Below are 27305 nucleotides of genomic sequence, written 5' to 3'. Positions count from 1 at the left end.
AGTGTCCTCCTACCTCCTTTACAACCCCCAAACCTGGGCCACCCTAAAGGGTCCGCTGGCTCTGTCTGTACAAGGAGCAGACTCCTGAAGGTCAGGGGCACCCAGAGTTGACCCCACCCACCACAGAGAGAGAAAGAAAGCTGGGGTCCTGACAGATCACACTTATCTTGGGGGAGGGCTCCTCTGAGTTCAGGGCAGTGGTCCCTGCTCCCTGCGAGCCTGGGGCAGATGTAAGTTCATTCCACAAGCCCTTGGCATTTGGAGAAAAGAGCAGGAGGCTGAAGCCCCAAACCCAGTGCCCTCAGGGGGGTCAAAACCCTTGGCCTGAAATCTGTTTTCTCATTGCCCATCCACAGCAAGCATGCAATCTACACTGCCAGACCTGGGTGGGTCACTCAGGGGCAAACGGATCTTCTGTCTTGTGTCATGAGGTTTGATGATGGAATAATCCAAATTCTACCAAAATATATTTAAAGAGGTTTATTTAGAGCCAATATGAGGGTCTGGGCTGGGGTTACACAATCTCAAAAGGTCCTGAGAAAAGGTGCTTGAGACGGTCAGGTTACGACAGAAATTGCAGCTGAAATCATAAACCAATATGAGGAAGGTAAACATTGGTTCAGCCCAAAAAGGGAGCTTATAAATCATAGATGGGTTTTAGGCATTCTTTAGTTGACAGTTGGTTGAGAGTGTTAAGCTGTTGTCGAAAGGCTTGAATTCAGTAGAAAGGAATGCCTGGGCTGACAGGCCAGGCTTACAGAGACCATGGTTCTTATTAAATAGATGAAGCCTCTTAGGCAGCACTCACAGAATAGACGGCCAATGTCCCTTCTCAGACCTCAGAGGTGTCAGGCTCTCAGCTAACCTCCCCTAGATCCGGGAAAGGTCTAGAAGGGAAAAGGCCTGGATCTATTAATGGAGATTCTCTACAGATGCAAATTTTTCCCACAAAAGACAGCTTTGTAGGGCCATTTCAAAATACATCATAGAAACGTATTTGGGGATACAATATTTTGATTTCCCTTCCAGAGTCTGCTACCTGTCATGTGACGTTTACACCAGAGTCAGGTTGGAAAGCAAGCCACATTATTATACAGGGTTAATAAAAACCCATCTGACATTATGGTTTGTAGGGTACAACTCCCCAGGCCAGACAGGAATTTGGGCAAGAGAAGAAAGGCCAGAGTGTAGTCCTCATGTTCCTACCGCAGCTCATTTTTCAGAGGTCAAGACAGCCTCGGAAAAGAAGTTCAGAGGAATTAGAGGGCAAGGTCGGGGCCCCTGGAGGACCACACTGAGTAGTCTGAGTTCAGAGGAGAGAGCTACATCAAGGGACAGACGTCACAGAGAGAGGAGAAGCCCTCGCCATAGACAACACCCGTGATGGAGAGCTAGCAACTTGGAGACACTCCTCTTCACACTGCTAACCCGTGGTCAGTCCTGCAAGCAAGGAGTTGATGCGTGCCCTGTGCACATGAAGAATCTGAGTGACAAGGGGCCTGTGCAAGACACACGGTTTTAAGGTGTTGGTGTAGCCGCCCAGTGAGTTTTCCTTGCCTTCTGCCCAGACAGAGCTGATTGATCAAGCAGGGGGGGGAACTTGCGACGGAGAAAATGTTTAATTCATGAAGAGCTGTTGAACAGGAGCCCAGAGTTTTATCACTCAAATCAATCTCCCCCAAAATTCTGAGACTGTGGGTTTCTTGTTTTCGTTTTTGTTGTTGTTGTTGTTGTTTTGATAACTTGGCTGGGAGCCAGGGATGGAAGGTGCTGATCGGTTGGGTTGGAGATGGAATAATAAGAAGTCAAACTGGTTTGTTCATGCTGTCTTCTGTTCCTGGGTGGAATTGTAGAACTGGTTGAGCCAGATTTCTGGTCTAAGTAACACCAGTTTCTGCATCAGAATGCAGGGCCTGAAAAATATCTAGAGCCCCAATCTTAGGTTTTACAACAGTGATGTTATCCCTACAAGCAACTGGGGAGGTCGGGAATTTTGTGAACTCTGTCTGCACCACTGCTAAGCCATAATTTCTCATCTTGTGGCTAATTTGTTTGTCTTACAAAGGCAGTCCGGTCATGATATGGTTTGACTCTGTGTCCCCACCCAAATCTCATATCGAGTTGTAATTCCCAATATTGGGGGAGGGACCTGGTGGGAGGTGATTGGATCGTGGGAGTGGATTTTCCGCTTGCTATTATCATGATAGTGAGTGCGTTCACACAAGATCTGATGGTTTGAAAGTGTGAGGAACTTCCCCTTTGCTCTGTCTCTCCTGCTCTGTCATGGTAAGACACGCATTGCTTCTCCTTCGCCTTCCTCCATGATAGTAAGTCTCCTGAGGCCTCCCCAGCAATGCTTGTTCTACAGCCTGAGTTAATTAAAACTCTTTTCTTTATAAATTACCCAGTCTCGGGTAGTTCTTTATAACAGTGTGAGGACGAACTAATAAACCCCAAAGAAGGGGGTTTATTTCAGGAAGGGTTGTCATCAACTTTGTTTCAAAATTAAACTGTAAACTAAGTTCCTCCCAAAGTCAGTTTGGCCCATGCCCAGGAAGAAAAGGGCAGCTTGGAGGTTAGAAGCAAGATGGAGTTGGTTAGGTCAGATCCCTTTCACTATCATAATTTTCTCAGTTGTAATTTTTGCAAAGGTGGTTTCGCTGGAATACTGGTCAGACTCAGTGGAGTCAGCTCCAAGACTCATGCTCATTCCCCAATGTCAAGAAGGTTCTGTGCAGCCACATCAAGGATAGGTAAGGCCCTTGTCTGCAAAAAGAAGAGCACAGCCCTTCATCATGGGCCAAACATGGCCTCGGTCCCCAGGCACCAGGGAAACGAACAGACATGGGGACCACATGTGTTCTTGAACAGCAAAAAGGACCAAGTTCCCAAGGTCTGGAGGGTCAAATCCTAAAAGAAGATATTTACCTCTGCAACGGCAAAACTGCAGGTGTCCTGGCTCTTTCTGAGCTTAAGTGAGTGTCCTGAGATTGTTTGACATGAAACATATTATTTTTGCACTCTAAGAAATAGACAAAATAATTTTACCTAAACATGAGGTATAGACAATTGTTCTCTACATGTCCGGAGAGAAGGCCAGGGTTCTCCGTGCCCTGGAGACCCGAGCTCTTCAGCAAATAAGAGGTTGTGAATGGTGGCATCACTGCAAGACTGAGGCAGGTGTTATGAAGCAATCTGGAGCAATTTCTTTTGCAGGCAACTCCGACAAAGAGCAAGTGGTTCATTCCATTTCCTCAAGGGCTGGAAAAAGAGGCCCTGAGCCAAGAGTCATTGTTCAGATCCAGAAGGGGATGTGCTTGAGGGTAGTCACTTGTTGGGAAGAACAGATCTTCAGGAGCTACCTGAGGTTTCCCACTAGAGCCTCAGATGTTGCACTGGCAGCACATGGGGACACAGCAGCTGGACTGGGAGCAGCAGGGCTGCAGTAGCTGGACTGGCAGAGGTTTGTCTAAAAAGACAAAAAGCAGGAGGAGGGGGGAAAGTGGAACCCACCTGCACAGAGCCCCCTACACCCACTGAAGCTGCAAATTCCAGAGAGTAGTGAGGCTGAAGCCCAACACAATCACCCACTCATCCACACCAGTATCTGAATTTCTCGGGCTCTGGCTCAGAAACATGGCTCAGTCCATTGGAGCCCCCAAAGAAAGACACGAAGATTTGAACAGGGAAGGAATATGTGAAGCTCACTCATTGCAAGGGGTTCCCAGAATGGAGCAGAGTTAGGCCTTGAAGGTTTGGAGAGGAAAACAATGTAGAAGTAGGAAGTGAGTCACAAGGGCAAAGCAACGTATGTGTCATTTTAAAGGAAATGCAATTTTCCTGGGGAAAGAACATAAATAGACACAAGGAAGTGACCATGTGCCTAGCAGGACCCTCAGTCAGGGATATAAATGGCCCAGGCTCAGGGAGCTCCACACCTGTACCTCCCTCTCACCTGCTCCTCTACCTGCTCCATCCTCAAACCACCAGAACCATGGGCCGTTGTGGCTGCTCCGGAAGCTGTGGCTCCGGCTGTGGGGGCTGTGGCTCTGGATGTGGGGGCTGTGGCTCCAGCTGCTGTGTGCCCATCTGCTGCTGCAAGCCTGTATGCTGCTGTGTGCCAACCTGTTCCTGCTCCAGCTGTGGCTGCTGTGGGGGCTCCAACGGGGGCTGTGGCTCTTGTGGGGGCTCCAAAGGAGGCTATGGCTCTTGTGGGGGCTCCAAAGGGGGCTGTGCTTCTTGTGGGGGCTCCAAAGGGGGCTGTGCTTCTTGTGGGGGCTCCAAGGGAGGCTATGGCTCTTGTGGGGGCTCCAAAGTGGGCTGTGGCTCTTGTGGGAGCTCCAAGGGAGGCTGTGGTTCTTGTGGCTGCTCCCAGTGCAGTTGCTGCAAGCCCTGCTCTTGCTCTTCAGGCTGTGGGTCATCCTGCTGCCAATCCAGCTGTTGTAAGCCCTGCTGCTCATCCTCAGGCTGTGGGTCATCCTGCTGCCACTCCAGCTGCTGCAAGCCCTGCTGCTGCTCCTCAGGCTGTGGGTCATCCTGCTGCCAGTCCAGCTGCTGTAAGCCCTGCTGCTCCCAGTCCAGCTGCTGTGTCCCTGTGTGCTGCCAGTGCAAGATCTGAGGCTCTAGTGGGAAACCTCAGGTAGCTCCTGAAGATCTGTGCTTCCCAACAAATGACTACCCCTGAAGCACATCACCTTCCAGATCTGAGCGGTGACTCCCTTGGCTCAGGGCGTCTTTTTCCAGCCCTTGAGGAAATGGAATGAACCACTCCCTGCCCGTTCCCTATAAGGATATCCCAAGACCCAGGCACTTTTGCCCCTCCTTCCCACATGCCCCCATATGCCTGAGCCAGACTGCACTGGGGGTGGTCCTCATGCCAAGGAGGTGCCTGGAATTCCCCTTCTTGATAATTCCATGGGAGACAACAAACCTTTCTTTCCTGTGCCTGCCAGGAGCTCCATGGCATTTGCAGATGGATGTCCTGTAACCCAAATAATCATGTGTATCTATGGAAATCCAAAATGCACCTGTGTGCAGCACTAAATAAATTCTCCACCCCTCAGCCTTGGTCTCACTGACTCTTTTCTTCCAGCCTCTGTCTCATTGGCAAACTGGCCACATGTCCTTCCCCTCCTCCCTGATAGCTTATTTCTCCCACAGCTGTGACAATGTGCCAGGCCCAGCTCGCATTCCAGAAACAGTTGCTGAACTGATTAATGAAGGAATCACTAGCAATAAGATGAGTGAATGAATGAGTGAATGAGTGAGTATCTCTCATTAGTACACAGGGAGTCCCAGCTACGTTTCAGTGGGATTCAGTCTTTGTTGGAATCGTGGACTCCTGCTTCTTCTCCATAAGTGGCTATGTTTGGGGGAGAAGGAAATCTTTGCCCTCAGTGCCTAGGAAGGGGTATAATGGGTGGTCTCTATGCCCAGCCAGGCCTCAGAGTGGGGGTGAAGCCAGGAGAGGTAGAAGTGAGTCTAGAATGAGCTGTGTCCCTGAGATGCTCTGTGGGACAACACTGGAAACTGTGCTGCTTCAGGGAACCGAGATGGTGTGGCCGAGCACAAGCCTCCATCTCTGGGCTCTGATTGACGAAGAATCCAAGTGTCCTCCGACCACTCACAGGACTCACAGCTTTGGTCTGGCACAGGGAGGAACAGAAGGGACTCTTTTCAGCCTGATAAAGGACATCTACCCACAGTGAACACCATACTTGGCTGTGAAAACCCAGATGTTTCCCTCTAAGATCAGGAACAAGAAAAGGATACCCACACCCACTGCTTCTATGCAACATTTCACTGAAGCTATAGCCAGAGTAATATGACAGGAAAAGGAAATAAATGCATCCAGATAAGAAAAAAAGAAGCAAGACTATCTCTATTCAGAGAAAACTTCATCTTGTATACAGAAGATGCTGAGGGACACACACACACACACAACTATTAGGGCCAATAACTAAGCTCAGCAGAGTGCAGGACACAACGACTATATACAATAGTCAGCTGTGTTTCTATACAACAGCAAAAAGCAACACAAAAAGGATGTAAGGAAACAATAAAATTCCTAGGAATAAATGCAACTAAAAAAGTACAAGACTTGGACACTTAACACTACAAAACACCACTGGAAGAATGTAAAGAGGACCAAAGTAAATGGGAGAAAAATCCCATGTTCATGTATTGCAAGACCTAATATTGTGAAGATTGAAACACTCCGAAAAAAAATTGTTCTACCAGTTTAATGCAATTCCTATCAACATCTCAGATTTATTTTTTCAAAAACTGACAAGTTGATCCTAAAATTTATGTGGACATTCAGGGGACCCTAAATAGCTAAAACAATCTTGAAAAAGAAAAGCAAAGTGTGAGGACTCACGTTTTCCAATTTCTAAATGGGCTGCAAAGCTACAGTCATCAAGGCAGAGTGGCTCTTGCATAAGGATAGAAAGATGGATCAATGGAGTAGGTTTGAGACTTTTGAAATAAAGCCTCACAGTTGTGGTCAATGGATTTTTAAGGGTATCATACAATTCCATGGAAAAAGAGGAATCTTTTCAACAAACAATGCTGCTGAGACAACTGGATGTCCACATGCAAAAGAATGAATTTGGATCTTGACCTCATACCATATCCAAACAAACAAAAAAATAGAAAAAAATAGATCAATGACCTAATTGTAAAAGCCAAAACTAGAGGATTACTAGAAGCAAAACAGGTTACGTTTTCATGACCTTGGAGTGTGAAATGGTTCTTAGATAATGATACCAAAACCACAGGGAAAAACTAGATTAACTAACTACATCAAAACGAATAGTTTTTGTGCTTCTAAGGACACTATGAAGAAAATGAAGAGACACCAACAGAGTGGAAGAAACTACTTTGAAATCATATATTTGATAAGAACTTGCATCTATACGTATAAAGAATTCTTACTACTCAAACACACAATCCAATTAAAGACTCAGCAGAGGATTTAAATAGGCATTTTCCAAAGAAGATATGCAAATGGCTAATAAGCACATGAAAAGGAGCTCAACATTGTTAGACATCAGGGAAAATCAGGAAAATGCAAATCAAAACCACAATAAGATAGCAGTTCACATCCTCTGAGATGGCTATTACCAAAAAGACAATAAGAAGCACTGATGAGAATGTGGAGAAATGGGAGCCCTTGTGCATTGGTGATGAAAATAAAAAATCATGCCACTACTTTGAAAAATAGTTCCTCAAATGTTCCATGTAGAGTTATCATATGACTCAGCAATTCCACTCTTAGGTAACTACAGAACAGAACTGAAAATATATATCACATAAAAACTTGTATGATGATATTCATAGCAGCCTTATTCTCATTTGCCAAGAAGTGGAACCATCTAAATGTCCATGAAGTAATGAGTGGGTAAACAAAATGTGGCATATTCATACATGGATATATTCATATTCTGGATGTTAACCCCATATCAGATGTATAATTTGCAAATATTTTCTCATTCTGTAGGCTGCCTTTTCATCCCTTTGATTGTGTCCTTTGAGGAGCAAATATTTTAAGTTTGATAGAGTCCCATTTGCCCACTTTTGCTTGTGTTGCCTATGTTGTTGGTGTCATGACCAAGAAATCATTGGAAAATCCAGTGAAGCTTTTTATCTGTTCTTTTGAGGATTTTATAGTATTGAGTTTTATGTTTAGGTCCTTAAGCCATTTTGAGTCAATTTTTGTGTATGATGTAATATAAGTATCCAATTTCACTTCATTTCATGTAGATATTCATTTTTCCCAACACCATTTGCTGAAGAGACTGTACTTGTGCCATCACATGGTTTTGACACCATTGTCAAAGACCATTTGGCCGTATATGCGAAGATTTATTTCTGTACTTCATTCTATTCATTCCATTAGTCTGTATTTCTGTCTTATTGTTGGAACCACTCTATTCTGATAACTGTAGCTTTGTAATATGTTTTGAAATCAGGAGATGTGATTCCTTCAATTTCGTTATTTTTCAAAATTGTTTTGGCTATTGAGGGTTCCTTGAGATTCCATATTAATTTTAGGATTTTTTTCTTTCTTTTTTTAAAAATATTTTTATTTCCGTAGGTTATTGGGGAACAGGTGGTGTTTGGTTACATGAGTAAGTTCTTTAGTGGTTATTTGTGAGGTTTTGGTGCACCCATCACCCGAGCAGTATACACTGCAGCCAGTTGGCAGTCTTTTATCCCTCACCCGCTTCCCACTCTTTCCCTCTTAGTCCCCAAAGTTTATTGTGTCATTCTTATGCCTTTTCATCCTCAGCTTGGTGCCCACTTATGAGTAAGAACATATGATGTTTGGTTTTCCATTCCTGAGTTACTTCACTTAGAATAATAGTCTCCAGTCTCATCCAGGTTGCTGCAAATGCCATTAATTCATTCCTTTTTTATGCCTGAGTAGTATTCCATCACATGTACCACAGTTTCTTTATCTACTCGTTGATTGATGGGCATTTGGGTTGGCTCCACATTTTTGCAATTGTGAATTGTGCTGCCATAAACATGCGTGTGTAAATATCTTTCTTGCTTTTTTTTTTTTTTTTTTTTTTGAGACAGAGTCTCACTCTATCGCCCAGGCTGGAGTGCAGTGGCACAATCCCAGCTCACTGCAACCTCTGCCTTCCGGATTCAAGTGATTCTCCTGCTTCAGCCTCCCAAGTAGCTGGGATTACAGGCACCTGCCACCACGCCCGGCTAATTTTTTTGTATTTTTAATAAAGACGGGGTTCCACTAGGTTAGCCAGGCTGGTCTTGAACTCCTGACCTCAGGTGATCCACCCACCTCAGTCTCCCAAAGTGCTGGGATTACAGGCATGAGCCACTGTGCCCAGCCGTATCCTTTTTGTATAATGAGTTCTTTTCCTCTGGGTAGATACCCAGTAGTGGGATTGCAAGATCAAATGGTAGTGCTACTTTTAGTCCTTTAAGGAATCACCACACTGTTTTCCATAGTGGTTGTACTAGTTCACATTCCCACCAGCAGTGTAGAAGTGTTACCTGTTCACTGCATCCATGCCAACATCTATTTTTTTTTTATTTTTTTGATTATGGCCGTTCTTGCAGCAGTGAGGTGGTATCACATTGTGGTTTTGATTTGTCTTTCCCTGATCATAGTGATGTTGAGCATTTTTTCATACGTTTGTTGGCCATTTGTATATCTTCTTTTGAGAACTGTCTATTCATGTCCTTAGCCCACTTTTTGATGGGATTATTTCTTTTTTTCTTGATAATTTGTTTGAGTTTGTCGTAGATTCTGGATATTAGTCCTTTGTCAGATGTATAGATTATGAAGATCTTCTCCCACTCTGTGGGTTGTCTGTTTACTCTGCTGACTGTTCCTTTTGCTGTGCAAAAGCTCTTTAGTTTAATTAAGTCCCAGCTATTCATCTTTGTTTTTATTGAATTTGCTTTTGGGTTCTTGTCATGAAATCCTTGCCTAAGCCAATGTCTAGAATGGTTTTTCCAAAGTTATTTTCTATAATTTTTATAGTTTCAGGTCTTAGATTTAAGTCCTTGATCTATCTCGAGTTGATTTTTGTATAAGCTGAGAGATGAGTATCCAGTTTCATTCTCCTACATGTGACTTGCCAATTAACCCAGCACCATTTGTTGAAAAGGGTGTCCTTTCCCCACTTTATGTTTTTGTTTGCTTTGTCTAAGATTAGCTGGCTGTAAGTATTTGGCTTTATTTTTGGGTTTTCTATTCTGTTCCATTGGTCTGTGTGCCTATTTTTACCAGTACCATGTTGTTTTGGTGACTATGGTCTTATAGTATAGTTTGAAATCAGGTAATGTGATGCCTGCTGATTTGTTCTTTTCGCTAGTCTTGCTTTAGCTATGCAAGCTCTTTTTTGGTTCCGTATGAATTTTAGGATTTTTTTTCTAGTTCTGTGAAGAATGATGTTGGTATTTTGATGGGAATTGCATTGAATTTGTAGATTGCTTTTGGCAGTGTGGTCATTTTCACAATATTGATTCTACCCATTCATGAGCATGTGATGTGTTTCCATCACATCAAGTCATTTCTAATTGACTTCCTCTTTACCAGTTTGGATGCTCTTTATTTCTTTCTCTTGTCTGATTGCTCTGATTAGGATTTCTGGGTCTATGTTGAAGATAATTGGTGAGAGTGGGCATCCTTGTTTTGTTCCAGTTTTCAGAGGGAATGCTTTCAACTTTTTCCCATTCAGTATTATGTTGGCTGTGGGTTTATCATAGACAGTTTTTATTATATTGAGGTATGTTCCACGTATGCCAATTTTGCTGAGAGTTTTAGTCATAAAGAGATGCTGCATTTTGTCAAATTTTTTTTGGCATCTATTGAGATAATAATGTGATTTTTGTTTTTAATTCTGTTTATGTGGTGTATCACATTTATTGACTTGTGTATGTTAAACCATCCCTGAATCCCTGGTATGAAACTCATTTGATCATGGTGAGTTGTCTTTTTGATATGTTGTTGGATTCGGTTAGCTAGTATTTTGTTAAGAATTGTTACATCTATGTTCATCAGGGATATTGGTCTGTAGTTTTCTTTTTTGCTTATGTCCTTTCCTGGTTTTGGTATTAGGGTGACCCTGGCTTCATAGAATGATTTATGGAGGGTTCCCTCTTTCTCTACCTTGTGGAATAGTTTCAATAGGATTGGTAACAATTCTTCTTTGAATGTCTTGTAGAATTCAGCTGTGAATCTGTCTGGTCCTGGACTTTTTTTGTTGTTGTGTTTTTTTATTACTGTTTCAATCTCACTGCTTGGTACTGGTCTCTTCAGGGTATCTAATTCTTCCTGATTTAAGCGAGGAGGGTTGTATCTTTCCAGGAACTTATTCATCTCCTCTAGGTTTTCTAGTTTATGTGTGTAAAAGTTTTCATAGTAGCCTTGAATGATCTTTTGTATTTCTGTGATGTGAGTTGTAATAGCTCCCATTTCATTTCTAATTGAGCTTATTTGGATTCTCTCTTCTTTTCTTGGTTAATCTTGCTAATGGTCTATCATGCTAATGATCTATCAATTTTATTTATCTTTTAAAAGAATCAGCTTTTTGTTTTATTCATCTTTTGTATTTTTTTGTTTCAATTTCATTTAGTTCTGCTCTGATCTTGGTTATTTCCTTTCTTCTGCTGGGTTTGGGTTTGCTTTGTTTTTGTTTCTCTAGTTCTTTGTGGAGTGACCTCAGATTGTCTGTTTTTGCTCTTTCAGAGTTTTCGATACAGGCATTTAAGGCTATGAACTTTCCTCTTAGCACTGCCTTTGCTTTATCCCAGAGATTTTGATGGCTTGTGTCACTATTGTCATTCAGTTCAAAGAATTTTTAAATTTTCATCTTGATTTCATTATTGACCCAGTGATCATTCAGGAGCAGGTTATTTAATTTCCATGTATTTGCATGGTTTTGAAGGTTCCTTTTGGGTTTGATTTCCAGCTTTATTCCACTGCGGTCTGACAGAGTGCTTGATATAATTTCAATTTTCTTAAATTTATTGAGACTTGTTTCATAGCCTATCATGTGGTCTATCCTTGAGAAAGTTCCACGTGCTGATGAACAGAATAATTCTGCAGTTGTTGAGTTGATGTTCTGTAAATATCTGTTAAGTCTGTTTGTTCCAGGGTGTAGTTTAAATCTATTGTTTCTTCATTGACTTTATGTCTTGATGACTTGTCTAGTGCTGTCAGTGGAGTATTGAAGTCCCCCACTATTACTGTGTTCCTGTCTATGTCATTTCTTAGGTCTAGTAATAACTGTTTTATAAATTTGGGAGCTCCCGTGATATGTGCATATATATTTATGATTGTGTATTTTTTCTGTTTGACAAGGGCTTTTATGATTATATAATGTCCCTCTTCGTCTTTTTAAATTGCTGTTGCTTTAAAGTTTGTTTTGTGTGACGTAAGAATAGCTACCACTGCTCGCTTTTGGAGTCCATTCACATGAAATATCTTTTTCCACCTCTTTACCTTAAGTTTATGTGAGTGCTGATATGTTAGGTGAGTCTCTTGAAGGCAGCAGATAGTTGGTTTGTGAATTCTTACTCATTCTGCTATTCCGTCTCTTTTAAGTGGAGCATTTAGGCCATTTATATAAAACATTAGTATTGAGATGTGAGATACTATTCCATCCATCATGCTATTTGTTGCCTGTATACCTTGTTTTTTTTTAAGTTGTATTTTTGTTTTATAGGTCCTGTGAGATTTATGCTTTAAAGAGGTTCTGTTTTGATGTGTTTCTGGAAATTGTTTTAAGATTTAGAGCTCCTTATAAAAGTCCTCGTAGTGCTGGCTTGGTAATGGTAAATTATCTCAGCATTTGTTCGCCTGAAAGAGACTGTATCTTCCCTTCATTTATAAAGCTTAGTTTCACCAGATACAAAATTCTTGGCTGATAATCATTTTGTTTAAGGAGGCTGAAGATAGGGCCCTAATCCCTTCTAGCTTGTAGGGTTTCTGCTCCGAAATCTGCTGTTAATCTGATAGGTTTTTCTTTATGGGTTCCTGGTGTTTTTACCTCACAGCTCTTAAGATTCTTTCCTTTGTCTTAACTTTAAATAGCCTGATGAAAATGTGCCTAGGTGATGATCTTTTGTGATGAATTTCCCAGGTGTTCTTTGACCTTCTTGTATTTGGATGTCTAGATCTCTAGCAAGGCTGGGGAAGTTTTCCTGAATTATTCCCCCAAATATATTTTCCAAACTTTTAGATTTCTCTGCTTCCTCAGGAACACCAATTATTCTTCGATATGGTCATTTAACATAATCCCAGATTTCTTGGAGGCTTTGTTCATATTTTCTTGTTCTTTTTTCTTTGTCTTTGTTGGATTAGGTTAATTTGAAAATCTTGTCTTTGAGCTCTGAAGTTTTTTCTTCTGCTTATTCAATTCCATTACTGAGACTTTCAAGAGCATTTTGCATTTCTGTAAGTGCATTCATTGTTTCCTGAAGGTTTGATTGTTTTCTATTTATGCTGTCTATTTCACTGAAAATTTCTCCCCTCATTTCTTGTGTCATTTTTTTTATTTCCTTAAATTGGACTTCACTTTTCTCTGATGCCTCCTTGATTAGCTTTATAACTGACCTTCTGAATTCTTTTTCAGGTAAATCAGGGATTTCATCTTGGTTTGGATCCATTGCTGGTGAGCTAGTGTGATTTTTTGCAGGTGTTAAGGAATCTTGTTTTGTTGTATTACCAGAGTTGGTTTTCTGGTTCCTTCTCATTTGGGCAGGCTATGTCAGAGGGAAGGTCTAGAACTCAAGGCTGTTGTTCAGATTCTTTTGTCCCAGAGGGTGTTCCCTTGATGTAGTACTCTCTCCCTTTTCCTAGGGATGTGGCTTCCTGAGAGCTGAGCTGTAGTGATTACTTCTCTTCTGGATCTACCCACCCAGCAGGTCTATCGGGCTCCAGCCTTGTACTGGGGATTGTCTGCCCAGAGTCCTGTAATGTGAACCATCTGTAGGTCTCTCAGCCATGGACACCAGCACTGCTGCAGTGGAAGTGGCAGAGGTGGTGAAATGGACTCTGTGAGGGTCCTTAGTTTTGGTTCTATAATGCACTATTTTTGAGCTGGTTGGCAGCCCCCCTTGGAACCACCACAGGAGCCACAGCCCCTCTTGGACCCCCCCTAAGAACCACAGCCTCCCTTGGAGCCCCCACAGGAACCGCAGCTGGAGCAAAAACAGTCTGGCACACAGCAGCACACAGGCTTGTAGCAGCAGACGGGCACACAGAGGCTGGAACCACAGCCTCCACAGCCAGAGCCACAGCCCCCACAGCTGGAGCCACAACCTCCACAGCCAGAGCCATAGCCCCCACAGCCAAAGCCACAGCCCCCACAGCTAGAGCTACAGCCTCAAGAGCAGCCACAGCAACCCATTGTCCTGGTGGGTTGAAGATGGAGCATATAGACTAGCAGGTGAGAAGAAGGTGCAGGTGTGGACCCCCCTGAGTCTGGGCTGTTTATATCCCTGCTCAGGGTTAAGTGTGGGGCTCACGGCCACTTCCTGGTTCCTGCTGAGCCATTTCTCTGCTGAGTCTGGGCCGTTTATGTCCCTGCTCAGGGTCAAGTGTGGGGCTCACGGCAACTTCCTGGTTCCCACAGGGCCATTTCTCTGGAGCCATGGCTCGTTTGTGTCTCTAGAGCCCATGGGCTTCTGTTGGTTTCTCCCAACATAGACTGTCCCAGGCTTTTACATTTGGCTTTTTCTCCATCTTGTTTACTGCCTGTATAAACAAATGCCATCAAGACGCAGGGTGTCTCTCGTCCGCTCTTGGAGCTGCCATCTTTGGCCACAAGCATTTGGTGGATCAAGGTATCTTTCCTAGCTTTTCTGTATTTTCTGTGCCAAAAACTCTCTCATTTTTAAATTCTTAGTGTTTTAGTGTTAAAAATGAGGTCTTAGTTAAATGAAAGTAGACAATTGGGGAAGACAACAAATTACCCATAATCCCTATCTCTAGAGTGCTAACATTTTGGTTGCTCCCATGTAATTTGTGTATTCGGGCATCTCATGACCTCTCTGTTGCCCAAGGTCATCATGGTGTTCTGCCTGCCAAGGCACAGGCTCTTCACTGGCCCCATAACAATGACCCAAGCCCCCATTGTAGGCAGAGGGTTGCATTTCCCACCTGAGTCTATGTGGGAATCCCCAGGGCCTTGCGTGTTCCCCACACCTTGGCGGAGCGGCCCCTGCTTCTCCCCCAGGGTGTGTCTGCAGCCCCTTCCCTGCCTCCTGCCATTCCCATGGGTGGTGCCAAGAAAAGCTTTAGGGCAGCCAAGCTCTTCCTTCCTTCTTGGCATCAGCTAGAGGTTCCTACAACCGCTAATGGTTGGGGACATAGTGCGGAGAATTCATTATTTCTTCTAGCACTGCTCTCTTAAAAATTTGTATTATCTATAGTTTAGAAAGTTTGCTTTTAGTTTCATAGCTCACTATCTATAACTATGTTCATTTTTAGGATTATCAAATTTGGGGAAATGTCATCGAATTGGTTTCCTATATCAGCTATAATATTTGGAAGACATTTCTGAAAACCAGCTCTGCCTCTGTACCTTTCTTCTTTTTTTTTTTTTTTTTTGAGATGGAGTCTCGCTCTGTCACCCAGGCTAGACTGCAGTGGCACATCTCGGCTCACTGCAAGCTTTGCCTCCCAGGTTCATGCCATTCTCCTGCCTCAGCCTCCCAAGTAGCTGGGACTACAGGTGCCCGCCACCACTCCTGGGTAATTTTTTGTATTTTTAGTATAGACGAGGTTTCACCATGTTAGCCAGGATGGTCTCGATCTCCTGACCTCGTGATCTGCCTGTCTCGGCCTCCTGAAGTGCTGAGATTACAGGCACCTCTGTACCTTTCAAACCTTGTTTCTTTTCCGCTGCCCACGTGCAGCCACTGGAGGATGCATGGTATCATGACATCATCCTGGTCATTCATCTTTGTGTCACCATACTTGGGCAAGTTTTCACAGTGGATGGTAGGAGTATTCCTGGAAGTAATCCATCCTCTAAAGGATAAGAGATTATTGGGCTATAGTTGGAAGGGACTCTGATTCCCATAAATGTATCCCACCGAACCAAAATTAAATTCATTCCCCAGTTTTCGCTCCCCATGGTCAGAGCCTCAAAATGTCTAATGCCCCAGCAATATTACTTTACACTAAGCCTACACTGAGGCTAAAACTCTAACCCTGGTGAGTGCACTTGAATAGATACACTTAGCTTGACTTTCTGTCATTTCTTATCCTTCCCCGTTTCAACTTCCCACACTCTGGACAATGAGACGGGCGGCATCCTGTACCTGTGCTGGCGTGTAGTCTGTCTCCTCCCGGACAAGCTCGCCTGTTTCTGTTTGTGCTGTTCTGGGAGCCACCTCTCTTGTGGAACTGGGGATGATGGTGAGTCCTTGAGTGGCGACTGCTTCAAGTGAAGTCACTGAAAGGGGTCTTTCTAAGGCAGATGGGACCACCTTAGCTGGGGGTGGGTGGGTGTGAGGTGGTGACTAGGGTGGGCCAGAACAGGCTTCTTAGAGTTCAGGGAAATTTGGGGATTCCAAGTTTTTGGCTCACCTGTGTCCACCCAGATGATTTCATCTGAAGAGTTTCAGCAAACACCTGCTCCTCGCCAGTCATATTCCTACTTTATAATTAGCACCTGATTGCAGGGCTGTGCATTTTCATTGCTGTTCCAACTTTGCAGCCCCCACAGTCAGGTGTGGGTGCAATCCCCAGCCGGGGCTGCCCACAGGAAAAGAGGCCAACACCCCGGGGTGCTCTGATTGTAATTGTTTTTCATTTTTCACTCTACCAGTTTTTATTTCTTGCACAATAACATCGTGACAGCCACAAACAAAATAATTTGAAAATAAGGTAAACTTGCCCATAATCCATTTACTCTAAAGCATCAAGTTCTTATATTCCAGTCCTCATGAAAATTCGTTTGTTTGTTTGTTTGTTTTAAAGAATTGCGGAAAAAATATTTGACAAGGAAATATACACCAAACCCAGCTCTTTTGTTTAAAAGCCAATTGCAAAAACACAGAACGAATGACCTGGTTTAACAGTGGCTAAGAACAATAGAAAAAGGGCCTGGTTTATCTGAGTTAAATTTGAGCTCAGGATGAGGCTAGGGTGTGGTGTAGCTGCCAAAACCCACTCTGTGGTCTGAGGGTGGATTCGTAGCCACACAGTGTCCAACTGAGGGGTGAATGAGCCCCTCCCCATCAGCCCATGCTAGTTCCTTTAATGGACTTTTTTTTCAGAGCAGTTTTAGGTTCACAGCAAAACTGAGAGGAGTGGGCCACAACATCCCCTGTGCTCTACAATGAGAGCACTTCCTCAGAACCCAAGACAGTGGGCCACTCTCTGGGGGTCCCCAGGGGCTCAGGGTGTGGCTGGCCTGTCCCCAACTCAGGAGAGACCAGGAGTTGTCTTACGGTTCCTTCATTGGAAGTCTCTGTGGATGCCTCCCATGGACCTGAATGTTGAGGGCCCATGATTTCCACAGTACATTGAGGAGCTGGGATGCAGGGCCCCTATTTCCTCTACGTGTGCCCTGGACACCCCAGGCCCATGGGACAGGCCTGGCCCTGCAACCCCACCAGGGCCCTGACACCAGGCTTGGCCTGGCCTTGTGATGAGCAAGAGAAGAGGCAGGTCCAGGGACACCTCCTGCACGGGATCGCCTGCATCCGACCCCCATGACAGGCAGTGGCCAGCACGGTGTGGAAGGGGCCCTGCAGCCCCAGATGGCCCCTGGCCTCAGGAAATTAATATCCACTGGAAAACTCGTCACTTGGAGGCTGCCAGAGGGAAGGGTGAGTGTCACGTTCCCGCAGCCATGGCCAGCCAGCAGCATGCCCTGTGGCCTCTGGCCCAACCTGTGGGACAGGGACCCCAGACAGGGCACAAGTCCCAGTCCCAGAGGGTCCTGGCCTGATGCTAACCCAAGCCCTGTCAAGGGAAGGGCATCAGGGGCGCCATGGGCACCCAGCAGCAGCCAGGATGATCACACAGGGGACTGAGCCTTCTGTGGCAGTGGCCGGACCCAGAACTTGGCCAAAAGCAGGGCAAGCCTCCTGCATCAGAGCGGGTGCTGCTGCCTGTGCATGCCCAGCAAGGCCGAGCCAGTGATGCTACCAGGGTCCATGAGGCAAGGGTGGGGCAGGAGCAGGCTGACCAGCCGCCAACCTCGTCCACTCCAGGAGGCAGGGATGGCCGAGCTCCCACGCCCTCGTGGCCGCCACCTGACCACCGATGGGGCAGAGGCCTGAGGTCGAGCAGTCAGTGCTGGGGCCCAGCTTCCAGGGTCTACAAACTGCTCCAGTCCGGAGGGCCAAAGATAACTGGGCATGTGAGGGCCCAGGAGGTCAGTTCCCTACATCTGCCAACCTTGGCAGGTGCATTTCGTGGTCAGAAAAAGTCAAGAAAGGTGACACCTCTCAGGTGTTATTATGAAGGATTCTCCCAAGACACATCTTTTTTTACATTTATTTTTATTGTATATATTTATGGTGGACAACATGGTGTTGTGGTAAACATGTACACTACTGAAATGATGGCTACAATTAATATCTCCAACACCTTCCATGGTTCCTTTTTGTATGTGTGTGTATAAGTGTGTGTGCATGGGTGTGTTTGGATAAGTGTGTGTATGAGTGTGTATGCATGTGTATGAGTGTGTGTTTGTATGATTATGTGTGTATGAGTATGTGTAAAGTGTGTTAATTGTGTGTGAGACTGAGTGTGTGTATGTATGTGTATGAGGGTGAGTGTGTATGTGTATGTGTGTGTATGAGGGTAAGTATGTGTGTATGATGTGAGTGTGTGTGTGTATGTGTGTGCGGTAGGAGCACCTGGAGTCTTCTCTCAGCACACCTGCCACACACAACACCTGTCACCTGTAGTCCTTGCACTGTGCACTGGACTGCTCGGCTCCCTCTCCTACACAACTGCAAGCCCTTGACCTCCTCCTCCCCCTTTCCTTCTTCCTCCAGACCCTGGTAACCACTGTTGTATTCTATGTTTCTATGTATTTGACTTTTTCAAAATGTGGAATATACACATACATCTATACGTGTATATATGGAATATTCTTCAGCTTTCAAAAGAAGGAGATCTGGTTACTTACAACAACATGGACGAATCTGGAGGACATTACACAGGGTGAAAAGAGGCAGACACAGAAAGACAGACACCACACGCTCTTCCTCACACATGGAGTCTACAGGAGTGAAACTCACAGAAGCACAGAGTGCAAGCATGGGAACCAGAGGCAGGGAAAGGGGAAATGAGGAGGTGCTGGCCCAGGGGTCCAAAGCTTCAGTTCTGCAAGATGAATAAGGCTTGGAGACCCAATGCATAGCAACGTGACCATAGCTAACAACATGGTGTTTATTATGTACTTAAAATGTACTGAGAAGGTAGTTACTAAATGTTCTCACCACCAAGAAAAGAGAGAGAGAGAGAGAGCCATGCGAAGTGGTGGATATCTTAATTATCTTGACTGTGGTGATTATTTCACAATGTAGACACATATGAGATCATCGAATTGTATGTCTTAAATATACACAATTAAAAATAATAAAAGCCACCCCCAGTGCCAGGCCCCACAGGCACCCCCACCCAACCCTCCTCCTTGCACATACAATGTATAAAAAATAGATGCACATACACAATTGGGTATTGTTACCAATTAGAATTTTATTATCCACATTTCTTTGACCCTTAATTTTTTTCACTAAAACCTGCATCATGGTTGCCTCTCCTAGGAAGTAGATCTGGGTATAAGTCTATGTTTCTTTATGCACATGCATATTCATATATATGAAATTTTTCCATAAGTAGGATCACACATACTGGACTCACTTTTCACTGTCATTTTCTTTTTGTTGATTCCTACACACCTTCCCCACTCCACCCAGCCACCGTCCTATGTACCCCAGGCACACACTCAACGTATGTGTAAAAGATATTTTTATTGCTTGCTACTAAAATAAGATCCTACAGGGCTCATTTCTCTGCATCTACATTTCACACTAGCCAGAGCCTTGAAGAAATTTCTCCAAGTCCACTGGTACAGGTGTAATCTAATTTTTTAGTGGGTATGACTTTTAGTATTAATTTTCAATTTGCTAGGATTCTTTTTCTGACACTGTAAATAATATATCATACATATATATGTATACATGAATATGTTTACATTTAATCTTTTTTCAGTAATTTCAAGACTAATTGTATTGATATTACCTAATTTTATTATTGTTTTCAAAAAAACTATAATAAATTATATCCCCAAAACAATGTATCAGAGTACCTTTCCCCCCAATTTCACTAGCAGTAGGTGTTATTATTCTTGTTAATGTTTGCCAGTCTAGTAGATATAAAATATTGCAGGTAGCCATTAACTGAGTCCACTAGCGTGGGCAGAAAAGGAATTTACCAAGACAGTTGTAGGTAAGGAAAGGCAGATTTATTAGAGAATGTAGGAAAATACGTTGCAAGAATGGAAAGGGCAGGTCAGCAAGGGAGGAGCTGGCTGCCAGGAGACAAAGGCCTGCTGGAGATTTTATAGGATGGTGCTTGTGCTGGAGAGGGTTACATGCAGTGCTGATAATGCCAAGGTTTCAGTGAGCTAATTTGCATTTTTCTATCAACTGAGGTCATAAGTTGAGTGCAAGAAGATTGTGACTTATGTGAGTTATTTGCGCAGGAGGGCTAAGTCTTGCACCATGAAGAAAGGCAGACTTGTAGCTTATCTGCCTTCTCTTTTTGCTTTCCCTTGGTCCCACCACCCTGGCTCCTTTTCCATAATTAGGACTCCACAGAAAATATCCCATGTATCTGACTACCAGTGAGTCTGATTTACTTTTTATATTTTTAATTGCACATTTCCATTTGTTTATCAGAGAATCACCTTTTCAACAGCTTGGTTGTTTGTCTTCTACTTGTCAATGTGTAAGAGCTACTAATGTTTTATAGATTTTTTTGAGACAGGGTCTCGCTCGGTTGTTGGAGTGCAGTGGCACAATGTCAGCTTACTACAACCTCTGCCTCCTGGGTTCAAGCAATTCTCCCACCTCAGCCTCCCAAGTAGCTGTGATTACAGGCATGCACCACCACGCCCAGCTAGTTTTTATATTTTTAGTAGAGATGAGGTTTCACCATGTTGGCCTGGCTGGTCTTGAACTCTTGGCCTCATGTGATCCACCTGCCTTGGGCTCCCAAAGTGCTGGGATTATAGGCATGAGCCATCGTGCTCGGCCAATGTTTTATAGATTATAGAACTAACGAATCCAGCAAGTTTTCAGAATACAGGACCAATATATAAAAATCAATTGTATTTCTACTCACTTGCAACTCTGAAAGTGACAAAACACTGTTGAAAGAAACTAAAGAAGATCTAAAACATCCCAGATTTGTTGTGGACTGAATATTTATGTTCTTTCAAATTCGTATGTTGAATCCATCACTCCCGTTGTGGTTGTATATGAAGATGAGTTCTCTAAGGTTACATAAGGTCATAAGGGCTTCCATAGGATTTGCATCTTCATAAGAAGAGACACCAGGAAGCATTTGCCTCTGTCTCGCTCTCTCTTTCTCTCTCTCTCTCTCTCTCTTCCTCCCTCCATCTCTTTCTCTCTCCACACACAAAGGAAAGGCCATGTGAGCAAAGAGTGGGAAAGCTGCCATCTGCAACCCAAGGAGAGAGCCCGCACCAGAAACTAAAGTTGCTTGCACCCGATCTTGGACTTCTGAATTGTGAGAAAATAAATGCCTGTTGTTGGGCCACCAAATCCATGGTATTTTGTTATGGCAGCCCAAAAGCAGACTAATGTTCATGTATCAGGAGACTTAACATTTTTCAGATGGCAATATCCCCAAAATTGATCTACAGAGTCTATGCAATCTCTATCAGGAAAGCAGCTGGCTTCTTTGTAGAAATTCACAGACTGATTTTAAAGTTCATGTGGAATCTCAAGGGATCCTGAATAGCTAAAACAATGTTAAAAGGAAGAACAATGTTGGAGGGCTCACATTTGCCAATTTGAAAACTTACTACAAAGCTGCAGTCATCAGGGCAGTTTAGCACTGTTAGAATAAATGTATAAACCAGTGGAATAGAATTGAGAGCCAGAAATAAACCCTCATGTAGATGACCAACTGATTTTTGACAGGGTGCCAGATCATTCAATGGAGGAAGAGCAGTACTTCAACAAATGGTGCTGGGAAACTAGACATCCACATGCACAGGAATGAGCTGGACCCCTACCTCACACCACATACAATAATTAATTCAAAATGGGTCAAAAGGCCTACATTTAAGAGTCAAATCTATAAAACTATTAAAAGAAAACATGACCTTGGATTCGGTGTGGATTCATAGATAGGACACCAAAAGCACCAGCAACAAAAGAAAAATACAAATACATTGGATGCCATCAAAAGTTAAATATTTTTGCACCAAAGGACACTATCAACAAAGTGAAAGAACAGTCTACATAATAAAGGAAGAAAAGATTTACAAATCAGATATCTGATAAGCGTCTAGTATCTAGAGTATATAAAGAACTTTTTCTTCAACTTTTATTTTAGAATCAGGCAGTACATGTGCAGGTTTGTCACATGGGTATATTGTATGATGCCGAGGTTTGGAATATGAATGAATCCATCACCAAAATAGTGACTGTAGTACCCAGTAGTTTTTTAGTCCTTGCCCCCTCCCTCCCTCCTCTTGTTCCCCAGTATTCAGCCCTTGCCCCCTCCCTCCCTTCCTCCCACCTATTGTTCCCCAGTGTCTATGGTTTTCATCTTTATGTCCATGTGTACTCAATGTTTAGCTCTCACTTATAAGTGAGAATATGTGGTATTTGGTTTTCTGCTTCTGCATTAGTTCTCTTAGGATAATGGCCTCCAGCTTCATCCATATTGCTGCAAAAGATATGACTTCATTCTTTTTTATGGCTGCGTAGTATTCCATGGTGTGTATGTACCAAATCTTCTTTATCCAATCCTCCATTGATGGGTACCTGGGTTGATTCCACATCTTTGTTTCTGTGCATAGCACTGCAGTTAACATATGGATGCATGTGTCTTTTGGTAGATTTATTTTCCTTTGGGTATATATCCAATAATGAGATTGCTGGGTCAAATAGTGGTTCAATTCTTAGCTCTTTGAGAAATCTCCAAACTGCTCTCCGTGGTGGCTGAATTCATTTACATTCCCACCAACAGTGTACAAGTGTTCCCTTTTCTCTCAAGCTTTGCCAGCATCTGATTTTAGGTTTTTTTGTTTTGTTTTGTTTTTTACTTTTTATCAAAAGCCATTCTGACTGATATGAGATGGTATCTCATGGTGGTTTTGATTTACATTCCCCTAATAGTTAGTGATGTGGAGCATTTTCATATAGTTGTTGGCCATGTGCATGTCTTCTTTTGAGAAGTGTCTGTTCATATCCTTTACTCACTTCTTAATGAAGTTATTTGTTTTTTGCTTGTTGATTTGTTTAAGTTCCTTATGGACTGCAGATATTAGACTTTTGTCAGATGCACAGTGTGTGAATATTTTCACCCATTTTGTAGGTTGAGTGTTGACTCCCTGATAGTTTCTCTTGCTGTGCGGAAGCTCTTCGGTTTAATTAGGTCCCGCTTGTCAATTTTTGTTTTTGTAGCAATTGCTTATGAGGACTTAGCCATAATTTTTTTTGCCAAGGCTGATCATGAAGGGAATTTCCTAACTTTTCTTCTAGGATTTTTTTTTTTTTTTTGAGACAGAGCCTCACTCTGTCATCCAGGCTGGAGTGCTGTGGCACGATCTCTATGGGGTGTGTATCCAAAGGAAAAGAAATCAGTGTGTTGAAGAGATATCTGCACCCCATGTTTATTGCAGCACTGCTCACAATAGCCACAATATGAAAGCACCTAAGTGCTTGTCAACAGATGAATGGAAAACATGGAGAAGTAATGGAAAAGAAAAGATGCTGTATACACACAATGGAATTCTATTTAACCCTAAAACAGAACAAAATTCTGCCATATGTGAAAATACAGGTGAGCTTGGAGGACATTATGTTAAATGCAATAAGCCAGGCACAGAAAGATGAACCGCATAATCTCACTCACAGGTGCAAGCTAAAGAAGTTGATTTCAGGAGTAGAGGGCAGAATGGTGGTTACCAGGGGCTGGGAAGGGGTGGGGAGGAGGGAAAAGGGAGAGCCTGGTTCACAGATACAAAACTACAGCCACACAGGGGGAGTAAGCCCTAGTGTTCTGTAGCACTGTATGATGACTGGAGTTAACAATAATTTATTGCACATTTGCAGATAGCTAGAGGAGAAGATATTGAGTGTTCCCAACACAAAGAAATGATAAATGTTTGAGGAGATGATATACTGTTCACTCTGAATGATCTCTACACATTGTATACATGTATCAAAATATCATGTCGGATTGCTGGGTTAGCTCTATTTTGAGCTTTTTGAGGAACCTCCAAACCATTTTCCTTAGTGGTTGTACAACTTCCCACTAACAGCATACGAGTTCCCTTTCTTCACTTCCTCTGCAGGATTTATATTTGCCTTTTTGATCGCGGCCATTCTGTGGGATGAGAGGACACCTTGTTGTGGTTTTGACTTGTGTGTCCCTGATGATGAATGATGCTGAGAATTTCTTCAAGCTCTCGTTGGTCATTTGTACGTCTTCTTTCAGAAATGTCGATTCAGCTCCCTCTGCAGTCATGCCTGAGAACCACAAGTGAGACACGGGGAAAATTGCGTTGGTCTGAAGCCGCCTGGAGAACCGTCCTGTGGGGTAGTGAGTGGGGGGTATTAAAGGGCGTGAGGTTATGAAATTTTCTACAACTGATTATGGCGGTGGGTACACAGCTCTGTGAATATACTGAAAGCATTGAATTGTATACCTTAAATGGGTGAACTATGTGGTATATGAATGATATGTCAATAAAGCTGTTAACAAAACAAGAAGAGGTATCAGAGAGGTTGAGGATCAGTGAAGCCGTGGTTGTATCAATGGACTGAGAGTTCTGGTGGAATCAAAGCACTGGAGAAAGTGAGCTAGAAAGAGGAGGGTGACTGGAAGTGGGTGCATGGGACACACCCCAGTGGGGTGCCCTGTGAAGAACAAGGTCACAGATATCACCCCAGGGGTGAGGGGTGGGGAAGGATCATTTACTTCTGTAAGTGATCCCCATGGGGGCACTGCTTAATTGAGCAGTGGGAAGGAGGACACCATCCTCCAGGCCCCAGAATGGTAGAGCCACTGGCAGCTTGCATCTTGAGCATGGAGAAGCTGCAGCCACCAAACTCCAACCCATGAGGGCAGCTGCGGGGGGTGAACCATGTAAAGTCATGAGAGTGGAGTTCCCCAAGGCCTTAGAAGCCCATCCCTCACCCCAGTGTACCCTGGATGTGGGACTGGGAGTCCAAGGACATTATTTTGAAGCTTTAAGATTTAATGGCTTCCCTGCTGGATTTCAGACATGCATGGGGTCTGTGGCCCCTTCCTTTGGGCTGACTTCTCCCTTTTGGAATGGGAATGTTTACCCAATGCCTCCACCCTCATTGTATCTTCAAAGTAAATAATGTGTTTTGATTTTCACAGGTTCATTGGTGGAAGGAACTTGGACTTGGGACTTCGGACTTGATGTTGGAATGAGTCAAGACATTGAGAGGACTGCTGGGAAGAGATGATTCTATTTTGCGATGTAAAAACATGAGACTTGAGGGTTCAGGGGAATAATGATATCGTTGGGATGTCCCCTCCAAATCTCTTGTCGAAATGTAATCCCCAGTGTTGAAGGAGGGGCCTGCGGGGAGGTGTTTGGGTCATGGGGGTGGATCCCTCATGACTGGCTTAGCGCCATCCCCTTGGTGATGAGTGTGTTCACTCAGATCTGGTTGTTCACAAGTGTGTGGCCCCTCCTCACCCCTTGCTCCCATTCTCACCATGTAGCGTGCCTGCTCCTGCTTCACCTTCCACCATGAGGAAAAGCTCCCTGAGGGCCTCTCCAGAAGCAGAGGTGGGTGCCATGCTTGTGCAGCCTGCAGAACCATGAGCCATTCTAACCTCTTTCCTTTATAAATTACCCAGCCTCAAGTATTTCTTTAGAGCAATGCAAAGAATGGTCTAATACACCTGGAAAGCTGAGACTGGCATGAGTAAAATATAAAGACCATGGATAACTTTTGAAATCTAAAAATGTAAAATTAATATTACTGGGGGAGTCAACACAGGAAAGATGAGAGCTCGTGGGCAGAGGCTGCTGCCCATTGGTCACATGTGGCCAGCAGAGAGCAGGTGACCAGCACCCTGGAGCTTGGTGGGAAGCACCAGACAGCCTGGAGCTGAGGTTTCAATTGCAGGGGCCAAAACAAATGGGGAAAAAGACAAATTTAGCAAACAAAGAAAGTAGATGCTCAACTGAGCCAGGAGGAAGTCACTAGCAAAGGGGAAAAAAATAGAGCTCTGGAAAAACAGTGTAAACAGTCACAAGAAAGGGACCCTGTGTCATGCCTGACATCTGGACAGGTATATAAAGAGCCCAGGCTCAGGGAGCTCCACACCTGCACCTCCCTCTCACCTGCTCCTCTACCTGCTCCACCCTCAATCCACCAGAACCATGGGCTGCTGTGGCTGTGGGGGCTGTGGTTCCGGCTGTGGGGGCTGTGGCTCTGGCTGTGGCTCCAGCTGTTTTGTGCCAGTCTGCTGCTGCAAGCCCGTGTGCTGCTGTGTGCCAGCCTGTTCCTGCTCCAGCTGTGGCTCCTGTGGGGGCTCCAAAGGGGGTTGTGGCTCTTGTGGGGGCTCCAAGGGGGGTTGTGGCTCCTGTGGGGGTTCCAAGGGGGGCTGTGGCTCCTGTGGGGGCTCCAAGGGGGGCTGTGGCTCCAGCTGCTGTGTGCCCATCTGCTGCTGCTCCAGCTGTGGCTCCTGTGGGGGCTCCAAGGGGGGCTGTGGTTCTTGTGGCTGCTCCCAGTCCAGCTGCTGTAAGCCCTGCTGCTGCCAGTCCAGCTGCTGTGTCCCCGTGTGCTGCCAGTGTAAGATCTGAGGCTCTGGACCCAGACCTTCAGGTTTCTCCTGTTCAGTGAAAGTATTTCTTATGGTTTCCCTGAATCAGTTCGTCCCATACATCCTCCCTGAGGCAGCTGCACCTGCTCTAGCTCACCATCCATGCACACACCTCCTTGCATGTCTTGGCTCTCCTCTGGGCCCTGCCTTCAGCCTCCTCACTCCAGAAACGCGTGTTTCCTTGATGCAGAAGGTGTCCTTGCCTGGACGAGGGTGCCCAGCCAACCGCCACGATGTTCCCTGCACTTGGGTGTGGACCATCTTCTTCTTCTCCCTGGGCCGACTGAGATGCAAGGTCTGACCCCACAAGGCCAGGCCAATGTTCCTGTGTGATCACTAAGAACCAGCTTCTCAACCACCATCAGGACCCTGGATCCTCCTGGGCTGCTGCCTGTTCTCCTGTGGCCCACCTGTGACCAGGAAGGTCTCTTTCCTTCCTATTGTCTCCATCTGTTTAAAATAAAAAAATAATAATAATGAATGAATTTCCTTGCAATAAAGCCTCTCAGGTCTGTAAACCAACTGTACACTTGGTGCAATTCTGTCCAACCCCTTTCCTGTGCAGTGACTGATTCTGTGTTCTGATCTGTCAGCTAAGCTGGGAAACGCCTGCCAGCAGGCCTGGTACCTTCACAAAAAAATCTGCCATTCCCTTCTGTTCTCCTCTCAGCCTCAAATATCTTCACAGTCTCCGCTTGCAGGAGAAGAGGGCTCA

The 27305-nt window shown here is 44.3% G+C and overlaps 2 protein-coding genes across 2 annotated transcripts; both read right to left on the bottom strand.

Moving 5' to 3' along the window:
- Positions 1 to 3899: 3899 nt before the first annotated feature.
- Positions 3900 to 14140, bottom strand: LOC112135542 (CLK4-associating serine/arginine rich protein-like). The gene is made up of 4 exons (XM_054523999.1): positions 14099 to 14140; positions 13748 to 13927; positions 4423 to 4622; positions 3900 to 4245 (listed from the first exon to the last, which is right to left on the bottom strand). The coding sequence occupies exons 1-4, from the start codon at positions 14138 to 14140 to the stop codon at positions 3900 to 3902; spliced, it is 768 nt and encodes a 255-aa protein (XP_054379974.1).
- Positions 14141 to 22290: 8150 nt separating this feature from the next.
- On the bottom strand, positions 22291 to 26712 carry LOC112135541 (uncharacterized). Its single transcript, XM_054523997.2, has 2 exons — positions 26703 to 26712; positions 22291 to 26618 (listed from the first exon to the last, which is right to left on the bottom strand). Exons 1-2 carry the CDS (start codon positions 26710 to 26712, stop codon positions 25945 to 25947), a joined length of 684 nt encoding a protein of 227 aa, XP_054379972.1. The 3' UTR covers positions 22291 to 25944.
- Between the last annotated feature and the right edge of the window lie 593 nt (positions 26713 to 27305).

This window comes from Pongo abelii, chromosome 9 (genome assembly GCF_028885655.2).
Source record: "Pongo abelii isolate AG06213 chromosome 9, NHGRI_mPonAbe1-v2.0_pri, whole genome shotgun sequence".
NCBI classification, from domain to species: Eukaryota; Metazoa; Chordata; class Mammalia; order Primates; family Hominidae; genus Pongo; species Pongo abelii.
The sequence above is the reverse complement of the archived record's forward strand: the minus strand, read 5'-3'. Positions and strand labels throughout refer to the sequence as shown.

Coding starts and splice junctions, on each gene's coding strand:
- LOC112135542 (XM_054523999.1), bottom strand. CDS start 14,140: ATGGCTCCAGAGAAATGGCCCTGTGGGAACCAGGAAGTTGCC. Junction 4,623..13,747: donor AGGCTGTGGTTCCAGCCTCT/GTGTGCCCGTCT, acceptor GTTTCCCACTAG/AGCCTCAGATCTTGCACTGG. Junction 4,246..4,422: donor AACAGCTGGATTGGCAGCAG/GATGACCCACAG, acceptor CCTTTGGAGCCC/CCACAAGAAGCACAGCCCCC.